Source organism: Atractosteus spatula, chromosome 4 (genome assembly GCF_055471065.1).
Source record: "Atractosteus spatula isolate fAtrSpa1 chromosome 4, fAtrSpa1.hap1, whole genome shotgun sequence".
Lineage (NCBI taxonomy): Eukaryota > Metazoa > Chordata > Actinopteri > Semionotiformes > Lepisosteidae > Atractosteus > Atractosteus spatula.
The window spans coordinates 70,476,928-70,502,770 of record NC_142709.1 but is presented as its reverse complement, the minus strand read 5'-3'; the positions used below and the strand labels follow the sequence as shown (position 1 = coordinate 70,502,770).

The window sequence follows — 25,843 nt, the reverse complement described above, 5'->3', positions numbered from 1 at the left end:
CCCTGACATCGTTTCTCTTCCCAGGAACATTAATGACAACTTCGCCATCTTACAGGATGATCAGCAAAAGTCCACAGGGCTTTATCCAGAGTTTGAATAGAGAACAGTTCTGTATATGGCCTGTGGAAAGTAGAATTTAGTTCCTGTTACCATATACAGATTGGAGAACCTGATGCCCTAGTTCACAAAGCACTAGTTAGTTTTAGAAATTGCTGTAGTATTTTTAGGACTGCTTCTGTTTCCAGAGAAACTGCTTGTTGGGTGATTGACGTAACACTTCATGAAAACACCTCTCTAAAAACCTCTTAAATGTGACCAAATGTGATACTCTTAAGTGTGTATTGGAGTAAAACAGGTGACTGCAGGGAAGTAATGGGACATGACCTGTAATTCACTAGAAGTCACATATATTTTTTATAAGTTATGAAAGAAAAAAACAGTATATGTAACTTTGAAGGAAAACATTCAGATTCTCTCTGATATTTTTATTTCATAAGCACAATGTTATGACACTACACTTTAAAAGCATAACATTTAATATATATTTTTAAATAAATCATAATACAAATGTTTGAAAATTTAATGAGCAATTTAATAATTAATTGTATTCAGTTAAAAATACTCATATTTGTTTTATTGTTGTTTGTCCAGTTAGCAGATTAACACATTTCTTGGACCTCTGTAATTAACGATTGCTCAGGATTAGTGATGTAGGAGTTCACAGACTGCCACTGATTTGCTGTAAAGGAGCGAATGCTATCAACTCAGCCTGCACTTGCTCCCCTGTGTGAGAACACAGGCTTTACTGCTGTGAGCCGAGAAGTGAAAATAGACAAGCGGTGGTTCTAGATTGGGTGGGTATAGTAAAAAAAGGCAGAGATTTTTGTTGTAAAATCCCTTAGATATTTAGCAGAAATGTCTCAGAAACTTTTACAGTACATTGTTGTGTATTAATTATGATTGCATACTTTCTCTTATCATCAAAAAAACAGTACAGAAGTTTGATGTACAAAATAAACATTTCTATTAAGGTGGTATCTAATTTTAAAATTCTAGATTATATAAAAATTTAATTAACATGTAAGTGATGAGAACAAGAACCTTTTTTCTCACAGAGATTTTGAGGGCATTCTGCCCATCAGATTTTTTCTAGAATTCTTTTCAGGTTTTAGCAAGATAATGTAACATTTGGGAGTAAAAATACATAAAAGCAACCCATAGCTTGAAGATAAAATAGCAAATATTTCCACAGCTACTGTGTACTTTCCAGGGGAACTGATATAAGCTGGGATAAAGGTGATCCAAACAGCACAGAATATGAGCATGCTGAATGTAATGAATTTGGCTTCATTGAAGTTATCAGGTAGATTCCGAGCCAGGAAAGCGAGCACAAAGCACATGGCAGAGAGGAATCCTATATACCCTAACACAGCCCAGAATGCACCTGCAGATCCCAGCCCACACTCCAGAATGATTTTTTCTTTGTAGTATTTCATGTTCTTATAAGGAAGAGGAGGTGATATTGTCACCCAGAGAGAACAAATCAAGACTTGTATAAGTGTGAAAGCAAGAACACTTAACCGCTGCTGTGTGGGTCCAAACCATTTCATGATGTTATTGCCTGGCAGTGTAGCCCTAAAGGCCATTAACACCACTATTGTTTTCCCCAGAACACAAGAGATGCACAGAACAAATGTGATCCCAAATGCTGTGTGGCGCAACATACAGGACCAGTCAGAGGGCTGGCCAATGAAAGTAAGTGAACAGAGGAAACACAGAGTCAATGAAAAGAGCAGAAGGAAACTCAGTTCAGAGTTATTAGCTTTTACAAGAGGAGTGTCTCTATTATTATAGAATATAATAGCAGTAATTATAGTTAAACAAGCTCCACTCGCAGAAACAAAAACTAAAATTATCCCCATTATTTCTTCAAATGAAAGGAACTCAACTTTCTTGAGGATGCACTGGTTTCTTTCAGCATTAGAGCTGTATTCTTCAGGGCATTTTACACAATCAACTGCATCTAAAAAAAAGGAATCAGAGATTTTAATTGCTGTTTTTTGTTATGTTTTACTATAACCTTTTGTGATATGGATTGATTTTCACTTTCTGAGTCCCAGTGTGAAAAACCTGCAATGTAATGTGTCTTAGCCCAACACAGTGTTCTCTGTTGAAACAATCTGAGCTGTCTTGGAAAGACCTAAGGCATAGCATTGGACAGTTGTTCAGTCTATCCATGAAAACAAATCAAGAATGTCTTCATCTACACTAAATATTGTGTGTACCCTTTTAGCTCTGCTATTTGTTTGATCATATTCCTGGCTGAGACCTCTGCTCTTCTGCTATTAGTAAGAACGTGAAATAGAAGTCATTAGGAAATTAAACAGAAAAATCCTTTTTTTCTGAAATCCTCCCTACACATTCTCCCTACAAAAAAGGAAAAAGAGATTTTAATTTATGTTGATTTATTATATTTTACTTAAATTTTTGGGAAATTGATTGATTTTTACTTTCCTGATGTGAGATGGCTATCATTTTATCTGTACCTAAAACCCTCTCATGCACTGCTAGAAATACTATTGAGGTTGTGCTAAAATAGTAAATGTAAAATAGAAACAATATAAAATTTCAGAGTCCAGATGTGAAAGACCTACTGTACAGCAATATGCTTTAACACAGTGTTCTCTGTTGAAACAGTTTGGGTTGTCTTGAAAATACAGAATGCTTAGCACAGGAGAGTGGTTCATTTTATCCACAAAGACAAAATGTGCACTCTTTTAGCTCTGTTATTTGTTTCATCGTATTACTGGCTGAGGCCTCTGCTCTTCTGCTATTATTTTCTCAATAGCACTAATAACATAAAATAAAAGTCTTTAGGAAATTAATAAATGCAATTGTCTTAGCCTCAATTCTATTTTTTTCTGAAATTCTTACAAATGTTTTAAAAATCTCAGTTTTACACCTTTTCTATTTTCACAATCAAGTTTGAGATCAGTTTATGCATTTCAGCTTATAAATGTTCATTTAAAAATGGCATTTGACTTTTAGTTTTTCCATAATAATGTTACCTAAGCAAAACTAGTTTGTCCTAACATGGCAAATTTATAATTTCTTCAAAACTACTTCAGCTTGAAATACTTCAGAGCGACTTAAACACAACATTTCTTAGACAGGTACTGTACTTACCTGTAGTGTTGCTGAACTCTCCCTCTGCACAGGGGATGCAGACAAAGCAGCAGACGGGCTTCCCTTTCTCAATGGCCTTACGAGTCCCTGGAAGGCAGCTCTCACTGCAGACTGATCTTGGCACCTAGAAACCCATTGGAGACCGGTTGAGAGCTTTCTTTACAGGCAGTAAAAGACATACAGTAGCAGCAACCAGACTGCGATCCACACACTAATGCCACAGAAGCATATAGAAATACAATGGTTTCTGAAAACCATCATGAGCTTTTATGAGCTATTTAGTTAGGTGCTCTTTTATTAAAAAAAATCTTTTTAGATAGAACACATTTCGATTAGTGTGAATGTGAGCCTGAAGAACTTACCTTCTTCTGATCTCCTGCCCACACTATGTTGACATCATTCATTATAAACTGCTGTCCTTCTGGTAACGAGGCATCATAAAAACCAATAATCGTAAATGTTGTGATTCCCTCCTTGTTCAGCTGCCAGTTTACTAATGCATATCGTGCTGCTGGATCTCCGTTTCCATCAAAATAGACCTTCTCTCCACTTTTGGTCGTAAATTGAACTGTTCTCAAGTAATGTAGTACCTAGGTAAAGGCAAGCTGTAAGCATTAACAATATACGTTTTTTTTATTTTTGATAATGTAATATGTAAGTGGTTATCTTACCTGCCAAGGTTCTGTTTTCTTTTTACTTGCACGTGTTGTGTTATCAGACTGTCCTTGACCACTTTGGCACATTAACAGAGCATGTAATGAATGGGCCACTGCATAGACAGCTTTGTAAGCATTAATTGGTATCCTGAGATCTGATACATCACTGTACTCACTGCTGGCTTCTTTTAAATTCTCCATCCCTGTACATAGTTTAACAGTTTCGTTATTGTCGTGGATGGTGAAAGTGCAGCCAAAAACATGTTTCCAAAGCTTTGCTAACCCAGTGATACCAGGTGTACCAAGTGGGTGGACTTTGAGTAGAAAGTCTTCCAGGCCTGGTATCTCAGCATTAGTAACTGCAAAGCCAATGGCCCCACCCAGTACTTTATAACCCTTTTCTGATGCAGTATTTCTGTCTGTAATCCAGGATTCACTGCCCACCCACTGGAAGCCTGTGACATTTTGAAGAAGCAATTCTTTCACTAGAAAATCGATATCTATAGGTGACGCAAAAGCAACAATGACTTTTGAAGAAGATTTTTTAATGACGTCCACAATGTTAAGAAACTTCTCTTTGTTATCAGTTCTATAAATGGCCTCTGAATATTCAATACAGATCCCCTCCTGCTGGGCAGCTTGTACAAATGAAGCCATCCCACTGTTGCCATAATCATTGTTACTTCTAATGGTACCGATCCAGGTCCATCCAAAGTGCTTCATAAGCTTTGCTAGGGCTCTGCTCTGATGATAGTCACTGGGGATGGTTCTGAAAAATGTGGGATACTTGTTTCTGTTACTGAGACAAGAACATGTCGCAAAGTGACTCACCTGTAATAAAAGAGAAAAAATAGAGTATAAGAAATAATTGAAGTTCTGTTTTTCAGCTTTTCTTGTCTTGTTTGACTAATATTATTATTCTAGTAAACTGATACATTTTCAAAAGAGAAAGACAGATGGAAGTTACCTACCTGTCATGAAAACTATGTATGCAGAATGATAAGCAATGATAGAAATGCAATGATATAAGAAAGGAATGATAGAAATAAACAATTAAGGGTTTTTTTTTCTGAATTGAACGTGGCATAGAGAAACAGAAGAAATATACTGTAAGTAATATGCTACTCACCACAGGTATATGAAAGGGTCCCACACTTGTTGCAACTCCAATGGTGGGTGATGATCCAGATTGCCCTATTATTGCAATAGCAGAGGAGGTCTTGTTGCAGGACTGGTCTGATTGAAGTGCTTCTGCTGGCTCATTCATTAAAGCCATTGCTGCCCTTATAGCCAAAGACGTGGAACCACAAGCATCATATATCTTATAACCCAATAATACACCAGGAAGAATTTCTGAACTGTTATTTATTTCTTCAATGGCAAAGATCATAGCCAGAGCTACATGATATTCCTTTATATATAAACTGTGAAAAAAACACAAACCCTAATATAAAAAATGAAGTATGAAGTGTTACCAAAATGCGCTATTTAATAATAGATAGGACAAATTAAAAACATACTGTATACTTTAAGATGCACTTTATCCATTTGAAAAGACAGGGAAAGGTTCGAGAAAAATTTTCAGCTTCTAACTTATGATTAATATAGCTTTTAGTAGAATTTACATTATTAAAGAACTTCTACTTACTCTCTGCATTTTAAAGCACCAGGCACAGTTGTAAATGATTGCTCTTCAACTACAAGGTGGTCATGAAATGAAAAGACTCCTCCTATTATAACATCTCCTTCTTGTGAAAGGATGGGGGGCTCTTTTCCCCCTTCGGAGATGCAGACAGGCTCCTCTGCTCTGATGAGAAGAGCAGTCAATGTTACTCCCACCAAGAGCAACATTTCAAATTGGTCTTTCTCCTCGAAGTCACAGTCCAGTGATTCGATGTGCTTATATATACAGTAGTACACGGTGAGTCTCAGGTGGTGAATGTAAAGATTCTCACTCTCAGGAAAGCACATTTATCCTCAGAAGTAAATTCAGCAGTTTAACCCCCTAAGGGAAACAGAGCTATTGAATAATAATCATGTGATTTGAACTGTAAGTCAGGAATGTGCTTTTTAATTACAGCACTATCAACTGAGGTAAAAATGATTCTACTGAAATTCTTCAATATATACAGTTTGTCTTGTTACTTTAAGGAGAAAATGATGCTATTACAAACAGAGCTCCCTAACAAACAATTATTGAATTTTCATTTACTGTATAGCAGCAGGGTAAATAAGGAATTACAGTGCTGATGTTAAACAGCACCACAGATTTTCGCAGAATTGCTTGGTGTTGTACTATTCTTGAAGGCCTGTATCTTTAGACTCTTGAAGTGATCTCTGTGAACGAAGGTTTTCTTTCATGGTTGTTTAATCTGTGATATGAAGATCATCTTGAAGTTTAATTACAGAGGTCTTAGTATTACAACAGTACAGAACGTTTTAAACAAAACACAGTTATGATAATAATTTTCTGAAGATGTCTGAAAATGTATATGATATCTTGAAAGAAACAGTTTGTTTAATTTTATTAGACTTTACTGTTGTTTTTCTGCATCACTGTAGTTTACTCCCATGTTTGTTTTTGTTTTTAAACAATGCTTAGGTCATAGAAATTGTTTAGTGGAATAAAACTTCAGTAATTCACTGTACTGTACTTCCCAATGGAAGATTTTCAGTCAAAGAACTGGTGAAACTAGTTTAAAAAAATATAATAAAATTAATAAATTAATCTTATTATTTAGATCAAGTCAGTACATTTCTTATATCTTATTAAAATGCATAAATGCACATTTAAGATACTTATCAGTAACATTTTACACTCACATCACATCAACCCCCTTTCTGATTCTACAAGTCTAGAACAAAGAAGAACATAACCTAGTAATTAAGGTTACTGTTTTGATAATTACAGTATATTTGAGAAGAAAAAATTATGTCAGTTGCCTTTTCTCAGATTTTATCAGATTTTATTTTTTTTATTGTTGTTATTGTAAGTATCAGTAGTAGTTACAGTCATAGTAACAGTAGCAGTGGCATTAGTATGACAGATGTTCTTTTCTTTTATCCATGACAGCTTCGTTGTGGTTAAGTACAGTAAAGATTGTGCAAGGTTTTTTAGAATTACAGTGGATATGTACTGTACATAACTTTAAATGTTATAGTAGTTTTCTTTGATTTTCAGAATAATAAAATCCAAGTTAATTCTGAATAAATAATATACAATGCAAGTCCACAGTGCACATTTCAGCAAAAGTCCACAGAGTTTTATCCAGAGTTTGAATGGAGAGCAGGTGTGTATATGGCCTGTGGAAAGCAGAATACAGTTACTGTTATCATATACAGATTGGAGAACCAGATGCCCTAGTTCACAAAGCACTGGTTAGCGTTAGAAATTGCTGTAGTATTATTAGCACTGCTTCTGTTTCCAGAGAAAACAGTTGTTGGGTGATTGACTTAACAATGTGCAAAAGCACCTCTCTGAAAACAAAATGTGATACTGTTAAGTGTGTATTGCAGTAAAGCAGGTGACTGCAGTGAAGTAAGGGGACATAACCCTGAATTTTACTAGAAGTCACATACATCTTTTTATGTGTTATGAAAGAAAAAAACAGTATACAGTGTATGTAACTTTAAAGGAAAACATTCAGGTTATTTCTAATATTTTTATTTCAATAACAGAATGTTAGCATATATTATCATTCACATTATTCAACAATACACTCTCTGAATAGATCATCTAACATATTAAAATATCCTAATATTGTATCATTCCTAAATTATTTTTGATTAAGGTTTCCCCATCATATTTTTCTTTGTGTTATACTGTGGCTTTAATAAAATAATATAACATTTTGGAGAAAAAATACAAAAGAGTAAACCAAAACTAGAAGCTAATATTGCAAATACTTCCACAGCTACTGTGAACTTCCCGGGAGAGCTGATATAAGCTGGGATAAAAGTGATCCAGACAGCACAGAATATGAGCATGCTGAATGTAATGAATTTGGCTTCATTGAAGTTATCAGGCAGCTTCCGAGCCAGGAAAGCGAGCACAAAGCACATTGCAGAGAGGAACCCTATATACCCTAACACAGCCCAGAATGCACCTGCAGATCCCAGGTCACACTCCAGAATGATTTTTTCTTTGTAGTATTTCATGTTCTTATAAGGAAGAGGAGGTGATATTGTCACCCAGAGAGCACAAATTAAGACTTGTATAAGTGTGAAAGCAAGAACACTTAACCGCTGCTGTGTGGGTCCAAACCATTTCATGATGTTATTGCCTGGCAGTGTAGCCCTAAAGGCCATTAACACCACTATTGTTTTCCCCAGAACACAAGAGATGCACAGGACAAATGTGATCCCAAATGCTGTGTGGCGCAACATACAGGACCAGTCAGAGGGCTGGCCAATGAAAGTAAGAGAACAGAGGAAACACAGAGTCAATGAAAAGAGCAGAAGGAAACTCAGTTCAGAGTTATTGGCTTTGACAATGGGAGTATGCTTGTGCTGAAAGAAAACCAATGCTACACCGAAGGTTAACAAAACGCCAAGCAATGAAAAAATTATAAGTAGTATTCCCATAATTTCTTCAAAAGATAAAAATTCAACGGCCTTCAATATACATTTGTCTCTTTTTCCATTTGACCAATATTCCAGATCACACTGAATACAAATGATAGAGTCTGCAAGAAAATTCAGGGAAACAGAAAAATTATAATAACGTTCCTATTTATAAATTCCATGGTTGTTTGTTATTCTACATGCAATACCAGCCCCTTTATAATTCTAAATTTCTGTTTGCATAGATGTACCTGTGATATTTCATTTGTGTTCCCTTTTCAGTATATTAAAACAGTAATCCTTAAAAATTCTTCTTAGTTTTTGTTCACTTTTCTCTGCTTTCCTTAAACTACTTAGAAAAGCACCATGTTTCAAAACTTCTCTTATGTATCATGACACCAGTGATAAGAGAAAAAAAATAAAATTGGATTAAATGGAGAAATCTGTGTACATCAGTGTATATACTGTATAGCATAAACATAAAATACTGTTATGTTTGCATTTCAAATAATGCTGTTTACCTGTAGTATTGCTGATCTCTCCTTCAGCACACTGAATACAGTCATAGCAACACACAGGCCTTCCTCTCTGAACAGCCTTTCTAGTGCCTGGAAGACAGCTCTCACTGCACACTGACTCAGGTTTCTACATAGAAACAAGAAACAACACAGTGCATATCTGTAGAAATTAGTATGATACGCACTGCTGACTATTGAATTGTAGCAGATTGCTCCTGCATTTATGCTCATAAAGATCAAGTACACAAGAGAATTTACATGAAACTCAAGAGGTAAAATAATGAAAACCAGATTTTGTCTTACGTAGAATAAGAGAGATTCTAAGAAGATATTTGTATATTTCAAAACACAATTGGATTTTTTTGTGTAACGATATTATATTGCAAACCTCAAAATATCATTATTTGTGATTGGTTAAATGGAAAATATCCCATATAATACTTACAAAATGAAAACAATAATTTAATATACAATATATCCTGCTACAAAATCGTGTAGTTTAAACTTCCAACCTTGAATTAAAATGAATATTCAGCTATCCACAAAAAATATTTTATTATATATTTAAAAATTATCTGCAAGTACTGTACTTTTTGTCCTCATTACTCTCAGTAATAACATAGTAAATCATAAATGTAAAATGTAATGCTCTTTACATTTTTTCTGGCTGTGCATCTCTTACCCTGTGTTCACCACCTGCCCACACAATGTTGACATGATTCATGACAAACTGGTGAGCTGCTGGCAGAGAAGCATCATAGTATCCAACAGTCACAAACAGTGTATTGCTCTCATTAACAAGCTGCCAGTTCACTAATTCATATCTTGCAATTGGATCTCCATTATCATCAAAGAAGACGTGCTCACCAGTTTTTAAGGTGAAGTTCACATTTTTAAGTTGCTCTAGAACCTGTGCAAACAAAGTAAAGGCAATTTATTGGGATATTTTCTAGAAATAAAGGTGGCTGCTCCTGGGCAATTTAATATATTGTAAAACTCCATTACCTGCCATGGCGCAACTGCAATTTCTTGTGCCATACTAAAGTTGGTAGAAACACTGTGTATTTTATTGTGCTCAAGCAGATTGTGCAGTGAATGAGCTATAGCATACACTGCTTTATACACATTATTGGATATTCTCAGTTCAGACACATCTGTATACTGGTTGTTTATTTCTCCCAAGCTTTCAGATCCTGTACATGACTTTCTGTTTGTTGTATTCTCTTTTTGTGAAAAGGAACAACTAAAAGCAGTTTCCCAAAACTCATTTACAAGAGTATTTTCAGGAATCTGAGATGGACGGACATTCAACAGAAAATCTTTTAACCCATAGATTTTGGTCTTTCTGATGCCAAATCCAATAGAACCTCCCAAAATCTTGTAACCTTCTAGTGTGGCCAGGTTTCGGGCAGTTATCCATGATTCACTGCCAACCCATTGGAAACCAGTCACATTCTGAAGTGATAATTCTTTTAATAAAACAGCCATCTCTCCTTGAGCAAGAAAGGCCACAATAACCTTTGCTGTGTTCTTCATAATAACATCAATGGCTTTGAGAATTTTCTCTCTTGGATCAGTTCTGTAAATGGCTACTGAATATTCTATACAGATCCCCTCTTGCTGGGCAGATTGTACAAAGGTAGCCATCCCATTGTTGCCATAATCACTGTCACTTCTAATGGCCCCAACCCAGGTCCATCCAAAATGCTTCACAAGCTTTGCCAGGGCTCTGCTCTGATAATAGTCACTGGGGATGGTTCTGAAGAATGTAGGGAACTCATTTTTATCACTTAAGCAAGAACAAGTAGCAAAGTGACTTATCTGAAAAGCAAAGGAAAAAATGATTTTATACAATGAAACAATGGTTTCCAAGTAGTTTTGAAGCATACATAAAACAAATAACCTAAAGATATATTAAACAATTAAACAATCTACTGTGGGGCTAGCTAGTGACCCAACCAGTAAAGGAGTACTCACTCCAAGAATTGTATGATCCAGATAAAAAAATTAAAATGTAATATGTGTTTTAAAAAACATGCGCATCTTACCAAAGGAATCTGAAAAGGTCCAACAGCTGACGACACTGCTATGGATGGTGATGATCCAGATTCTCCAATTATAGCTTGAACTGCAGCTGGTCTGGAGCAGGAGGTGTCAGAGAGAGTTTCCTCATTTCCATTCATTAAAGCCATGGCTGCTCTTATGGACAAAGGTATTGAGCCACACGTGTCATAGATTTTATATCCCAAAGACACTCCAGGAAGAAGATCTGTCCTGTTGTTTATTTCTTCAATAGCGAAGATCATTGTCTGAGCAAATCGAAATTCTCTGAAATTTAGACTAGGAAAAAATAAATTGTATGAAAGTTTGTGCTTAAGGAATTTTCATTCAGAATTACATATAGATTGAAATAAAAATGCTATAGACATCCATTATTCATACTGTAGCTACTTCATTTTATGGAGAGTTCCAGCAAGCAGGAGTTTAGCCCAGCTGACCTAGGGCTCAAGCCCGGACTATATCCATGTATATTTATATAAATCAGATTCTGAATGTTTAAATCACCACATTTTTATTTCAGATTAATGTAAGCCAAAGACAAACATTCAAAATTTCTATTTTATAAATGCATTAAAAATAAAATAATTAAAATTAAAATTATTTAAAATGCTACTTAAAAGCATAACTACTATTGTGTTTTATAGTATTACTTTAATAATACTAATGACCCCAAATTGGATCAAGCAGTTAGAAAATGGATGGATGAATGGAATATTTTTCCCCACTGACCTTTTGCATTCTGAAGGCTCTGGCTTGGCTGTAAAAGGATGCATTTTGTCGTCAGTCTTGCTATGGATTGAAAACATGCCACCAATCATAATGTTTCTTTCACTAGTTAAATGTGGAAAAGCAGCTCTCCCCTGAATCCTGCAAACAGGCTGTTCTGCTGCATTCAAAACAGCAACAAACATCAATACTGCTGCTCGTAATAACATTCTATAATGAACAGAGACACCTCGACCTGGGTATAATACACAATACTATCATTTGTTGCCTTTTATACTGTGCGAGAAGTCTCAGGGGTGGTTAGATCAAGACTGAGAGAAGTTCAGACACTGTTAAGCAAGAATTCTCAAAGGTTTGATTTTCATGTTGCCCCAGGACAATTATTTAATCTCTGCCCTTATGAACATATTCCCATTAGAAATCACTGATAGTCAAAAGTTAATAAGAATGAAGAAAAACATTGCTGTACCCCTAGTTAGCATGTGACATGGGACGCCTCTTAGAAATTACTGTCTAAAGCAACTTTGTTTTACCAAACAAGATAACCTTAAACACAGGCAAATTAGCAGGTAGAGCAAAAACATGTCACTTGATCTATTACAGCACAGACACTCCAAGCCCAGGAAATACTTGTTTATAACTACTCCATTGATGTGACTTAAAGTTTTGCATGGTCAACAAGCAAATTTCCACTAAGCATTGCCCAGCACAGTTTATTTCTGTGAAGATGCCCCCCTGGGAGTCAGAGTCTCAGCACACGCTCCTGCATCCCATACCCTCTACACTTCCCCTGCCTGAGGTCAGAATGTCTTTTTTGAATAGTCTAGGCTGCCCCATAGAGCTGTCATAGAGCCAGATCATGGAGGCCAGATGTATTGGAGGCTTTGAAATATGATGATAGACCTGTGTACCCAGACCTCTCCTCATCACCAAAATATCTCTCCATGGGGAACCTAAAGCCCCCTTACTCTTCATGAGAATCCAACGTGTCTTGTTGGAGCACCATATGCCATCTCTAGGACAGGAGCGACACAGCACTCTATCTTACAACTCCAAGGTGTCCCAGAGGGTTGTGGGTACCCTGCCCTCTGTATCACCAACAGCAACAGCACTTGGCCCTCAGCCTGGAGCTGACCCATCACAGTCAAGTCTAACCACAGATCCAGGGCTGAAGATGTTGAAGTGTTGGCACTTGGTCTCTGTGGTCTCCAATGGGACTGGTTAGGCCCAAATGCATCACCATCCCCAACTGAACATGATTGGCATAATAGGGTGTCTCGGCTTGGACCCAGTCTGTTCCTCCACCGATTGGAAATGAACGGGAAGTGATATCTGTATGGGTAAGGTCTGAAAGGTCAGGGAGGTTGCTAACAATGCTGTCCACACTCATGGACAAACTAGCAAACAGACGGGAAACCAGATGGTCATCAGGTCCTGGCTAAGGTTTCTGAATAGAAGTGTCCAGATGGGTGCAAGTGGAGTGCAGGACGAATAATTGGAAAGCTGGTTCGTGCAAGGAGCACTTCTTTCCACAGGAAGAAAACACAATTACAGAGTGTCTGACTGTGGACAGGGCAGGGCTGAAGTATCCGGTAATTACTGGTGGTGCTGCTGGTGAGGCAATTACCCGATAAGTGGGGGCAGGTGGAATGGACTGGATCACCTGATCATGTTCTCACGGCACCGGGAGGTGTGTGGCTCTGTGGTTGGGGAGTTGTGACCTCTGGCTCATCCTGGCGTAACACATGGAAGCTAGTGGTGTTGAAAAGCCGGCTCATGGTTCTCAGTCCAATCAAAATGGGTCCCCTTAGAATTGAGGTGATTATTTATTATCTGTTTTTAGTGTATTTATGTGTTAACTGTTAGTACATTTACTTATCTTGCCTGCAGATAGTTATTATATTTCTTCAAAAATAAGTTTTGGGTGATTGAGAATGGTGGAACCATGTGTGATTCTTTACAAAACTAACCTAAATTTTATAAAAATGTCACAGGTATCTATAAAAGCTAATTTTATTTTCCTAAGGAATGACTTCATTTTAGTCATAACGTTGTATAAGGTCCTCAAAATGGTGGGCCACAAGCATGACTAATGTGAATGTTAAGAAACAAGCAGATGTTAAATCCATGCTGAAAAGTAACATGCCTGAAAAAACCGCACTGCAGAAATGTTCTGTTTCTTCTTCTGTTTTTCAGAGCAGAATCAACATCTACTTGTTTCTTAGCAGCTTGCATGCTGACATGGCCTCCCACTCAAACAGAATTTAAATATTTCTATCTGTGTAGGACATGAGAACTGTGAGAATCTTTCATGGTCTCTGCCACAGTTATGCAGAGGTGTACAGTATATAAAGTATATAAGGTCCACTTAGTGCCAATGGAGGGTGTTAGCGAATACTTCCAAAACTGCTATAAGAGTTTACCTAGGGAAATTACTAAGTAGAATATCTGAAAGTGTTTTGAGGAAACCCCACAGCATGTGGAAACCGTCTATAGCAGTGATGGAAGGAGCAGGAAGCACTTAAAACACTTTTCTGGAGGATTAATGTTCACAGGAGAGAGCAAAGAACACAATGAAGCTCCCCACATTGGTGAAGACAGACTTTTCTTTATTCTGCACAAGTCTGTCAGTGATAAGCATGTCCTTAAATATAATGTGCTGTAATTAAGGATTTTGGATCTCAATGTGTAGAAATGACTTTCTTTCAAAGTATTAAAGCAAACAAATGCTTCCAAGTAGCTCACCAACCGATCAAGGCATCAGCCAATCAAGGCTGGGCAGTGCTATTAGCTGACAGGAACTGGGACTCCCACATGGCAGCAAACAATTGGTCAAATGCTGCAGATGTTGGATACTGCATATTGAGCTGGGTAGATTTTCCTCAGTTCTTTGCTCAACTTCAACCTCTGGCACTAGATAGGTACCTGTGGGCTCATAGTGTTTTAAAAGACACATCCCTTAAAACAAAAATATGTGAACGCAGAACAGATAGCTACTGAACTAATTTGTGTGCATGTAGACATATCAGTCTTGACTGATATTATTAGAATAATAAAAAAGTATTTACAGAAAAATCTGTTCACAAGAGGAAGAACCCACATTAGACACATTGCATTACTGAGGGAGAGTTTTAATATTGGCATAAAAGACAAAGCTGAATTCAGGAATGGGTACAGTACCAATTTAAGGGGAAAACGTGTTAAATATGTTTTAGATTGATGAGCTCTCTCTAAGTATAGACGTATAAACATTTAAGAATGATTTTAGAATTTATACATTTTGTTTCATTTGAAGAAACCTCAAATGAAGCCTCAAATAGAAATGTTCAATTTGTAAAATTTGTGTCTTCTCACACTTGACACCCCATATTTGTTAACAGCTATAATACAAAACTACTGATTGCATTTAATATTTTACAACACTTCAAGAGTTACATACTGTATGCTGATGTCTCATCCAGAGTGCATCTTACCTTGTGTCTTATGGTTTCTTCTGGAATGCTATGAAACCTCACCAGGACTAAAAAGCTTTCTGATGAAGGATGGCTGGTTTTCAGATAAATACAAAACTTTGGCTAATTTACGAGAGGCAATTTGTGGGGATTTTACCCATTAAATGTTTTTTGCTATTTTTTTCAGGTTTTAATAAAATTATGTAACATTTTGGCATAAAAATACATGAGAGTAACCCATAACTTGAAGCTAAAATAGCAAATATTTCCACAGCTACTGTGAACTTCCCAGGGGAGCTGATATAAGCTGGAATAAAGGCGATCCAGACAGCACAGAATATGAGCATGCTGAATGTAATGAATTTGGCTTCATTAAAGTTATCAGGCAGCTTCCGAGCCAGGAAAGCGAGCACAAAGCACATTGCAGAGAGGACTCCTATATACCCTAATACGGCACAAAATCCTGCTAGTGATCCTATATCACACTCTAGAATTATTTTTTCTTTGTAGTATTTTGTATTCTTGTAAGGAAAGGGAGGTGATATTGTCAACCAAAGAGTACATATCAAGACCTGTACAAGTGTGAAAGCAAGAACACTTAACCGCTGATGTGTTGGCCTAAACCATTTCATGATGTTATTGCCTGGCAGTGTAGCCCTAAAGGCCATTAACACCACTATTGTTTTCCCCAGAACACAAGAGATGCACAGGACAAATGTGATCCCAAATGCTGTGTGGCGCAACATACAGGACCAGTCAGAGGGCTGGCCAATGAAAGTAAGTGAACAGAGGAAACACAGAGTCAATGAAACCAGCAGAAGGAAACTCAGTTCAGAGTTATTGGCTCTTACTATTGGAGTAGATCTGTACTGGAAAAAAATAAAAGCTGTTACCATGGTTAGGAAAATTCCAAGCACAGAAAATGCTGTCAAAAGTATGCCCATCAAATCTCCAAATGACAGAAATTCAATGCTTTTCAAGATACACTTGTTCCTTTGTTCATTAGATTTGTATTCCAAAGGGCACTTGGCACACTCCACTGAATCTGGTAATAGAAAAAACGATTAAACACTATTCTTAATCAGATATAATAGTTCTACTAATCTAACAGAATGAAAAAGAAAATTGCCTAAAGATATATACAATGTCATAATAAATTAAATGGTGTTATCATTTACAGTAAGTAGTCTTTGCACTTAGAGATAAATTAATATGTTTTTAACAGACCTGTACTATTACTGAACTCTCCCTCTGCACAGGGGATGCAGACAAAGCAGCAGATTGGCTTCCCTTTCTCAATGGCCTTACGAGTCCCTGGAAGGCAGCTCTCACTGCACACTGACTTTGGCACCTGTAACACAGCGATGTTGAGTCAGATGATCACGATTATATTATCAAGTATCTTTTGAACACGCACCCTTTCCCTGTATTTGTCAGAGAGGATAATCTCACCTTATCCTGATCGCCTGCCCAGACAGGACTGACACCATTCATTATAAACTGCTGCCTTTCTGGTAAAGAGGCATCATACAGACCAATTATTTGAAATGTTGTGATTCCCTTCTTGTCCATCTGCCAATTTACTAATGAGTATCGTGCTGCTGGCTCTCCATTTTCATCAAAATAGACATTCTCTGTGTTCCATATTGTGAAATTAATTCTTTTTAAGTAATGTAGCACCTAGAAGTAAAACCAAAGGTCTACAGAATCAGTTACTTTTTTCATTCTTAATAATAGCGTAGCAAATTCACCACAATATGATATTTATATTACCTGCCAAGGTTCTATTTTATCTTTTTTTGCACACGTTTTATTAAAAAAAGGTCCTTGTCCATTTTTGCATTGTAACAGATTGTGCAGTGAATGGGCCACAGCATACACTGCTTTGTACACATTACTTAATATTCTCATGTCTGACACGTCGGTGTATTGGTCGCTAATCAATTTCAAAAACTCTTTTCCTGGGCATGGCTCAGTGTTTGCATCAGTTAGGCTACAATTGAAAAAACTCTCCCAAAACTGTTGTAAGCTGCTGTTTCCAGGTGTGGTTGATGGACGAGCATTTAGAATAAATTCTTTCAGTCCTGGTATTTCAGCATTTGGAATTGCGAAGCCAATGGCCCCACCCAGGACTGTATAGCCTTCAGATGAAGCAAGGTATCCATATGTTATCCATCCTTCACTGCCCACCCACTGGAAACCTGTAATGTTCTGAATGTATAATTCTTTTATTAATAAATCCATGTCCGTATCAGCTGCAAAAGCAACAATTACTTTCGAAGTAGATTTTTTAATAGTGTCTACAACTTTCAGGAGTTTTTCTCTGGGATCGGTTCTGTAAATGGCCTCTGAATATTCAATACAAATCCCTTCTTGCTGAGCAGCTTCCACAAATGTAGCCATCCCATTGTTACCATAGGCATCATTACTTCTAATGGCCCCAACCCAGGTCCATCCAAAGTGCTTCACAAGCTTTGCCAGGGCTCTGCTCTGGTAATAATCACTGGGAATTGTCCTGAAAAAAGTGGGAAACTCCCTTCTGTTACTCAGACAGGCACAGGTAGCCAAATGACTGATCTGAGGAAATGAAAAAGAAAGTGATATGAAGATGAAGGACAATATACAGAATAACGTTTGACCGTTGAGTCATCACCATGTTTTTGCTTGACATTTCATTGAATCGTTTTAGGACTGGTTTGTGTAGATCTATGGCATTTTGCTATTAGATTATTTAAAATGACTATCTTTTGCCTTATTAATACCTTGTATTGTACTTGTAGTTTTAAAAATAAGAAGAGACATATTCTGTACCTTAAACTCTGATTAATTTAAAGATTGAGTTCCACATGCCAACTTCCAAATGCATTTTCCCATCTCGTAACTTATTTATTTTGCAGAGTAAATGAGTGTTTCTCACCAGTGGTATTTGAAAAGGGCCCACAGTGGTTGCTATTCCAATGGTCGGTGTGGAGTTAGAGTCTCCTATGAGAGCACAAACAGTTGAGGGTTTGGTACAGGACTGTTCTGAGAGAAATCCTTTTGCTTGCCCATTCATTAGAGCCAAAGAGGCCTTTATAGACAGTAGTACAGAGCGACAGGAATCATATATCTTATAGCCCAGGGAAACATCAGGAAGAAGGTCTGTACTGTTATTTATTTCTTCAATGGCAAAGATCATAGTCTGAGCATACTGTAATTCCCCAGGATTTAACCTGTAAAAAATACATTCACTGGCTTTACGTCTTTAACATCTATTGTTGTTGTTTTTACATTGTTATTAATTTTAATATTAATTATAGAAACAGAATTCATAAGATTTCATAGATTTATAGAAAATATCACTTACCCTTCACATTTGATGCGTCCTGGGTTGTAGAGATATGTTGGATTCACAATATCCGGATTTTTATTAAATGAGAAAATGGCTCCTATCGTGATATCAGCCTCTTTTGAAAGCAGAGGTAAGTCTTGTGTTCCATATGGAAGACAAATGGGCTTTTCAGCACTTGTGAGAAAAGCAATTAATGCAACTTCTATAAACAGTAACATCTCAGTGTGTTTCCTCTCCCTGTACTGAGCCAAAATCATTCACTTCATACTTCAAGGGACTTATATATTGCAATACAAATCTCCCATGCTTAACATGAAGTGGCATTCAGGCTTGTCTCAAAGCATCAACTCTCAGAGGAGAGCTCAGAAGAGAAAGAAAACAAGAAATAAATAATCAAGTCTGAACCAGTTAATCTGTTTGTTACTAGTTAGCCCTGCTCATGCATTGTACCTTATTCGTCCTTATTTCCCAGTGGATTTTAACTGTGCTTCTAGTTGTGTGATACTTAATAAAAAATAAACTACTACTGTAAAAAAATACTACTGCTTCTGCATAACTAGAATCAGAATGTGCAGTGCAAGGTATTTGAAACATTGGAGAAAAGAAAGATGCAGCTTCTGGAGGAAATCTAAACCCAGATTCAACAACTTTTGGTTAAGATCTAACTCACTTATCTGTCTTTTTCGGCTCCTTATTTTATTTGTCATCCCTCCTAATTGTTCCATATGGACATGTAAATGGGCCTGTACGGGTGATGATCTTCTTGTTCTCCTGATATTCCACACGTTTTCCTGAAGAGATCAAACAATTAGGCTAACATTGTTCCAGTTTTACTTTGGCTCCTTGTTTTATTATTTGATGATACAAATATTTTAGCAGCTCCTGTGCCTTTAGGTTTTTACTGTGTTTTAAAATACCTCAAGGGCTATTGAAACTGTCGTTGCTCTTACGGTTGTACTTCACAGCCAACACTGTTTTTTTGTTTCTTATTTGACACTCCCTTCACTTTCAGTCCCTCTTTTGACTCATTAATCTTAATTATTTTTAAGTGATTGCTTTTAAATAGAAAGTGGCACAATACAAAAATAATAATACAGTCATACCTTTTTAATACACAAATCACACAAGCCACCTCAATACTATTGCATGAGTATTAATTATGTACATCAAACCTATTGTATAATTAAACAATGAAGAGAAATGATGGAAACACTCAAATGTTCGTTAAACCAGATCAAAATATAATCAATTGCACATACTGTGTCAAAGTAAACCAAAGAAACTCATTTGATACAAAAAAACAAACAAATGCAGCAGGGGAAGAAGACAACTGTGAGAATCTCTGGTGCTGTGTGAACGATGTTGTCCAAGTCTTGTGGAGGCACTGGAGAGCAGTTAGGGACCATGCAGCCCTTTTATCAACTAGTTGATATTTAAGAGTTAGTTAAATGCAGAGAAAAATAGAAGAAGTAGGACCGCTAGCAGAGCAAACATGGCAGATTGATTTCTTCATACACACTATGCTGCTGTAACCAGGTGGGAGCAAGACCAGTCTGGCTTCAGAGGTGCAGGGATAGGTCATTAACACATGCTGTGGCTCAGCAGTGGGAAGCAGAGACCCAGGAGGAAACCTCATGCTGCACCTGGCGCTTGTGGAAGGACTAGCGAGGACAACCACCCATGATGTCTCTGTAATGCTAAAAAAAATATACATAATTTTTTTCTGGAATATCAGACAGATTTTTCATTACTTGATTCCTAACCCATCCTCCCTGATAACAGGGTGTAAACTTATTGAACTTAGTTTCCCAACTCCAGTTCTTCAAGAAACCCCCTCTCCTGAGAGCCGAGCTGAAAGCTCTAAGAAGTCCTTGAGGCCCAGAAGGAAGATACCTCTTCCACTAGATTCCTCAACACACTGCTTCAACCTGCCCAGTGTGGGAAGCAGTGCCAGGTGAACCGAAAGCAAGGAACTAGAGTTTTGGATAGCTGAAGATCAGGACAGACATTTGTCAGGAGGTCAGACATCAGGCCTTTTTTGAGAATTTCCATTCAGGTCAATAGTTTTCCGTGCAGAGCTGTCAGTCTTGCTGTAGTTATGAAACCTATAATTACACATTTTCTTCTTATGTTTTATCTTGATTCATTTACACAGTGGTTATGAGTCAAATAAATCGACATACTGTATACTGTTTACTGTATAATACCCAATCCAATTCCAAATAGCCCAAGTTAACCCACAAGGCTGATTTAAAATGAGGTCCTGTCCTGCAAACAATGCAAATTAAAAGTGGAATTACATAAAATACAAGACAATTACAAGACCATAACTACAAACATAAGAACATTAGAATTGCAAAAACATTCAACTGCTTCACAGTTGACACATACATTTCATTTTGGACTGTAGTGATGTCATTTTAAGACATTATAAAATGTTTTTAATAGTATTCATTTTACAAATAAACATATTTTAGCAAAGAAAAATTCATTTTATTCATATTCTTTTATTTTTTTAGGTGAGACAAGATTCTAGAAAGATACCAAAATAGAAATTAGTTCATTGCTGGTAACTGTTACGTCTAGGGTAAATATAAATTTAACCAATGCTTAATGAAACTGAATTAATTGTCAAGTCTATGGGTTATTACATTGTAGTAGAATGTGAAGTCAAAAGGTGAGTAACATTGTGTTAGAGCCTAGTTCTACTCTGTTATATTTTTTAATAATGGGTTAAATAATAATGGGCCTTTAATTGGAAACATTAATTCCCTCATAATATTTATAAGTTGGTGCATTCAAGGTGTTTTTCCATTGAACTGAAAGATCCTGTGTAAAATTTAGATCCAATAAGAAAATATTCAAGATGGGGCTACAGAAAATGTATTTTATGGTTAACACCTAAAAATTCACAACCTGAGAGTTATTCAAATACTTGTGACGTTAGACACAACATCAGAAGTAACAGATTTCATATACAATTACTATGTACAGTTTTTCCTTTACTGATTTAAGAATTACTTTTATTTAATATTTCTTAGAAATTTCTTTAAATAAATATCAGTATGGGTAGAATTATAAAAAATGTAGTATTTACTTTTGGTAAAATTTGAATTTTGGGTCTTATACATGCACAAATTGTATTTTAGAGTGATTTTGAAGGCACCTTACCCATCATATGTTTCTTCGTGTTTTTCTCTGGTTTAAATATAATAATATAACATTTTGGTGTAAAAATACACAATAGCAATCCAAAACTAGAAGCCAAAATTGCAAATATTTCCACGGCTACTGTATACTTCCCAGGAGAGCTGATGTAAGCTGGGATAAAGGTGATCCAGACAGCACAGAATATGAGCATGCTGAATGTAATGAATTTGGCTTCATTGAAGTTATCAGGCAGCTTCCGAGCCAGGAAAGCGAGGACAAAGCACAAGGCAGAGAGGAATCCTATATACCCTAACACAGCCCAGAATGCACCAGCAGATCCCAGGTCACACTCTAGAATGATTCTCTCTGCATAATATTTTGTGTTCTTGTTGGAAAAAGGAGGTGATTTTGTCAACCAAAGAACACATATCAATACCTGTACAAGTGTGAAACCAAGAACACTTAACCGCTGCTGTGTGGGACCAAACCATTTCATAATGTTATTGCCTGGTAGTGTAGCCCTAAAGGCCATTAACACCACTATTGTTTTCCCCAGAACACAAGAGATGCACAGGACAAATGTGATCCCAAATGCTGTGTGGCGCAACATACAGGACCAGTCAGAGGGCTGGCCGATGAAAGTAAGTGAACAGAGGAAACACAGAGTCAATGAAAAGAGCAGAAGGAAACTCAGTTCAGAGTTATTGGCTCTTACTATTGGAGTACATCTGTATCGGAAAAAAATAGCAGCTATTGCTATAGATAGAGAAGTTCCAAGCAAAGACAATACTGTTAAAAGTATTCCCATTATTTCTCCAAAAGACAAAAACTCAATGCTTTTTAAAATGCACTGATTTCGATTTTCATTTGATCGGTATTCCAAAGGACACTTAAAACACTCCAATGAATCTGAAAGTAAAAAAAGAATATTGTATAATTATTTTTGTTCCTGTGTTGTTTCTTTCCTCTTTAAATGCCTGCATTATACTATAGGCCTAATTTTAATCTTAAATTATAAATATGTAAAAATTACTATACTGTATTTATAATTTAAATTGAAAATTATCCATTCTGATTGAATACCAGTTGTTGGAATGTAGTGGAAACCACATAGCTCACTGATCACAAGTCAGTTATCAAGTGATTTTTTTTAGTAGTTCAAGAAATATGTACTCAGTGATCACAAATGATGTAATTGTATATTTTGTATCATGTTATTATATATTGTATGTTGAAGATACAATTTTATAAATTCTATAATTCTATCTTATATACAGTTCTATGCAACCTCAGATAACACAAGCAGCAACAAAAGGTTGGAACTGGATTTAGGTCCTTTAAGAAAATCTGTTTATTTGATTGTGGCTCCTACCTGTATATATTTATTTACAGTAAGTATATAATATACTAAGATGCAAGAGGAACTAAATTGTCTCTTTTGATTGCTTATCTGTGATATTACTGAATATAGTCATAATGAATATAAAAGTGGTAAGATATTTTAAGTATGAGACATGTGCCATGTTCCATGACAAACTCAGATATCATTGATGATATCACCAGACTTAATTTTTACTTGCTAAACAACAGCTCAATAGATAGTTTTAGTGATTGACTCAATAGATTTGCTGCATTGCTATGTCATACCTGTAGTGTTGCTGATCTCTCCCTCTGCACAGGGGATGCAGACAAAGCAGCAGACTGGCTTCCCTTTCTTAATGGCCTTACGAGTCCCTGGAAGGCAGCTCTCACTGCAGACCGACTTTGGCACCTGAAACAGGGTGAGACTGACTGATAATGAAGCTTAATATATGGCTACACCAAAAATGATCAAACATATCTCATACTCATAAAAAAATACTATTGGGATTTTCTGAATACAGGGACAATAGCACACCTCATCATGATCACCTGCCCACACAGCACTGACGCCATTCATTACAAACTGTTGTCCTTCTGGTAAAGAAGCATCATACAGACCAATAACACGAAAAGTGGTGATTCCCTGCTTGTTCTGCTGCCAGTTTACTATTGCATATCGTGCTACTGGATCCCCATTTTCATCAAAATACACCTTCTCTCCACTCCTGGTTGTAAAGTTAACTCTTGACAAGTATTGAAGCACCTACATGTAAAGGAAAATGAGTTGTCAGATTATGTCATCTTTGCTTGGGGTTAAAATGCATAAAGTATAATACATTCCTTTACCTGCCATGGTTCTGTGTTACTTTTGTTTGCACATGTCTTGCCATTTAAAGTTTCTTGCTCATTTTTGCATTTCAGGAGATTGTGTAATGAGTGGGCTATAGCATACACTGCTTTATGTACATTATTCAATATCCTCATGTCTGATACATCAGTGTATTGGTTATTTATTTCTTTTAGATTCTCTGTTCCTCTGCATGGTTTAGTTTTCCCACTAGTTTTGGAAGTTAGGCTACAGTTGAACATACTCTCCCAAAACTCATTTAAGCCTGTGTTTCCAGGTATATTTGATGGCCGTGAATTTAGAATAAATGCCTTAAAACCTGGTATTTCTGCTTCTGGAATTGCAAAGCCAATGGCCCCACCCAGGACTTTATAGCCTTCAGATGAAGCAAGGTATCCATATGTTATCCATCCTTCACTGCCCACCCACTGGAAACCTGTAATGTTCTGAATGAATAGTTCTTTAATTAATACATCCATATCCGTATCAGCTGCAAATGCAACAATTACTTTTGAGGTTGATTTTTTAATCTCATCTACAACTTTAAGGAATTTATCTCTGGGATCGGTTCTGTAAATTGTCTCTGAGTATTCAATGCAAATCCCCTCTTGCTGGGCAGCTTGAACAAATGTAGCCATCCCGTTGTTACCATAATCATTGTCACTTCTAATGGTCCCAACCCAGGTCCATCCAAAGTGCTTCACAAGCTTTGCCAGGGCTCTGCTTTGGTAATAATCACTAGGAATTGTCCTGAAGAAGGTTGGAAACTCGTTTCTTTTACTGAGACAGGCACATGTAGCCAAATGACTGATCTACAGCAGTGAAAAAAAAGGGAGAATAATGTGAAGCAAGTGCATAAAATGTGAACCTTACATATACTTTTTTTAGTTTCTTTTGCCTACTGTTATCTTAAAAATACCGAATGGAAATTACACCAAAATAATACAAATGTAAATAAAAAGTAACATTTTTTGGATTTAGAAATAATGTTCATTAATGCAAGGATTACTTGTGCTTAAGTAGATCCTCACCATTGGTATGTGAAAACGTCCAACAGTTGTTGCAATTCCTATTGTTGGTGTTGAACTGGAGTCTCCTATGACTGCTTGGACATCTGCCGGTTTGGTGCAGGACAGGTCAGACAGAGGATCTATTTCCTTCTCATTCATTAACTCCAGTGATGCTTTTATAGACAAAGCTACAGAGCGACAGGAATCATATATCTTATAACCCAGAGAAACATCAGGAAGAAGGTCGGAACTGTTATTTATTTCTTCTATTGTGAAGATCATAGCTTGCGCATATTGTAATTCTCCTGGATTTAACCTGCAAGAAAAGTACTTTTGTTATCTGTTATTATCTGTAACATCTGTTATTATAATTATCATCACAGATACTATTGCAATATTCACAATACTTAATTGAAATGTATCATATACTCTCAGGAAAGAAAGTGTTTGAAAATATTGCTTACCCTTCGCATTTTATATTCCCTGGGTTTACTTTAAATGTTTGCCTCAAAATAATAGGATTTTTATGGAATGACAAAATTCCTCCTATTGTGATGTCCCCTTCTTTTGAAAATTGAGGCAATTCTTGCGACCCGTATGGCTGACAAACAGGTTTTTCAGCTCTTGCCACAGAGATGGCTAAAATTATTCCTGCAAGCAGCAACATGTCAGTTTGGAGCTCCAATGATTAACTTTGAAACACTTATATACTTCAGCTTAGATCTCCCATGACAAACACAAAGCAAAACTGAAATGCACACCAAATCTCACGAGGTGAGTTCACTTTTTAATCCATTAAAAATGCCACACACTATTGTAGAAGAGAGCCAGATAAACTGTCTGTTGCTAATTGCTCATAGAGCCTTCTCCCAAGTGCTACATGTGCTGTTATTCCCCAGTAGGTTTTAGCTGTGTTGCTTGTTTTGTGGTGGACAACAACATGATTAAAAAATAAGTTTATTTGAGCCCACCCGACTAACT

The 25,843-nt window shown here is 36.6% G+C and overlaps 4 protein-coding genes across 6 annotated transcripts; all 4 read right to left on the bottom strand.

Moving 5' to 3' along the window:
- Positions 1–1,109: 1,109 nt before the first annotated feature.
- On the bottom strand, positions 1,110–5,235 carry LOC148837079 (extracellular calcium-sensing receptor-like). The gene is made up of 5 exons (XM_088912524.1): positions 4,972–5,235; positions 3,858–4,673; positions 3,549–3,776; positions 3,187–3,310; positions 1,110–2,023 (listed from the first exon to the last, which is right to left on the bottom strand). The coding sequence occupies exons 1-5, from the start codon at positions 5,230–5,232 to the stop codon at positions 1,110–1,112; spliced, it is 2,343 nt and encodes a 780-aa protein (XP_088768650.1). The 5' UTR covers positions 5,233–5,235.
- A 2,393-nt stretch (positions 5,236–7,628) lies between these two features.
- LOC148837078 (extracellular calcium-sensing receptor-like) lies at positions 7,629–11,919 on the bottom strand. The gene is made up of 6 exons (XM_088914260.1): positions 11,714–11,919; positions 10,972–11,263; positions 9,929–10,744; positions 9,606–9,833; positions 8,927–9,050; positions 7,629–8,527 (listed from the first exon to the last, which is right to left on the bottom strand). The coding sequence occupies exons 1-6, from the start codon at positions 11,917–11,919 to the stop codon at positions 7,629–7,631; spliced, it is 2,565 nt and encodes an 854-aa protein (XP_088770386.1).
- Positions 11,920–15,290: 3,371 nt separating this feature from the next.
- LOC148837077 (extracellular calcium-sensing receptor-like) lies at positions 15,291–18,711 on the bottom strand. Its single transcript, XM_088914259.1, has 6 exons — positions 18,509–18,711; positions 18,080–18,374; positions 16,936–17,739; positions 16,615–16,842; positions 16,390–16,513; positions 15,291–16,207 (listed from the first exon to the last, which is right to left on the bottom strand). The coding sequence occupies exons 1-6, from the start codon at positions 18,709–18,711 to the stop codon at positions 15,291–15,293; spliced, it is 2,571 nt and encodes an 856-aa protein (XP_088770385.1).
- Positions 18,712–21,638: 2,927 nt separating this feature from the next.
- On the bottom strand, positions 21,639–25,529 carry LOC148837076 (extracellular calcium-sensing receptor-like). 3 transcript variants are annotated; one of them, XM_088914736.1, is made up of 6 exons: positions 25,327–25,529; positions 24,884–25,178; positions 23,852–24,664; positions 23,541–23,768; positions 23,204–23,414; positions 21,639–22,603 (listed from the first exon to the last, which is right to left on the bottom strand). In XM_088914736.1, the coding sequence occupies exon 6, from the start codon at positions 22,449–22,451 to the stop codon at positions 21,639–21,641; it is 813 nt and encodes a 270-aa protein (XP_088770862.1). In that variant the 5' UTR covers positions 22,452–22,603; positions 23,204–23,414; positions 23,541–23,768; positions 23,852–24,664; positions 24,884–25,178; positions 25,327–25,529. The 3 variants fall into 3 exon arrangements, with proteins under 3 accessions (XP_088770862.1, XP_088770864.1, XP_088770865.1); XM_088914738.1 differs by having other exon boundaries at positions 21,639–22,552; positions 23,291–23,414; XM_088914739.1 differs by lacking the exons at positions 23,541–23,768; positions 23,852–24,664; positions 25,327–25,529 and having other exon boundaries at positions 21,639–22,552; positions 23,291–23,414; positions 24,884–25,144.
- Positions 25,530–25,843: the final 314 nt, after the last annotated feature.

Bases quoted from the DNA above. Each gene is read 5' to 3' on its own strand.
- LOC148837079 (XM_088912524.1), bottom strand. From the start codon at position 5,232: ATGATCTTTGCCATTGAAGAAATAAATAACAGTTCAGAAATTCTTCCT. The intron at 3,311-3,548 runs GTAAGTTCTTCA...ATGGGTTTCTAG, and splicing joins GGGCAGGAGATCAGAAGAAG to GTGCCAAGATCAGTCTGCAG. The intron at 2,024-3,186 runs GTAAGTACAGTA...CCTTTTTTTTAG, and splicing joins AGAGTTCAGCAACACTACAG to ATGCAGTTGATTGTGTAAAA.
- LOC148837078 (XM_088914260.1), bottom strand. From the start codon at position 11,919: ATGTTATTACGAGCAGCAGTATTGATGTTTGTTGCTGTTTTGAATGCA. The intron at 10,745-10,971 runs GTAAGATGCGCA...TTTGCTTTTCAG, and splicing joins GACCTTTTCAGATTCCTTTG to ATAAGTCACTTTGCTACTTG. The intron at 9,051-9,605 runs GTAAGAGATGCA...GTTTCTATGTAG, and splicing joins GGGCAGGTGGTGAACACAGG to AAACCTGAGTCAGTGTGCAG.
- LOC148837077 (XM_088914259.1), bottom strand. From the start codon at position 18,711: ATGTTACTGTTTATAGAAGTTGCATTAATTGCTTTTCTCACAAGTGCT. The intron at 17,740-18,079 runs GTGAGAAACACT...TCATTTCCTCAG, and splicing joins GCCCTTTTCAAATACCACTG to ATCAGTCATTTGGCTACCTG. The intron at 16,843-16,935 runs GTAATATAAATA...TTTTACTTCTAG, and splicing joins ATAAAATAGAACCTTGGCAG to GTGCTACATTACTTAAAAAG.
- LOC148837076 (XM_088914738.1), bottom strand. From the start codon at position 25,529: ATGTTGCTGCTTGCAGGAATAATTTTAGCCATCTCTGTGGCAAGAGCT. The intron at 25,179-25,326 runs GTAAGCAATATT...CTTTTCTTGCAG, and splicing joins GGGAATATAAAATGCGAAGG to GTTAAATCCAGGAGAATTAC. The intron at 22,553-23,290 runs GTATGACATAGC...TTTTACTTTCAG, and splicing joins AGAGATCAGCAACACTACAG to ATTCATTGGAGTGTTTTAAG.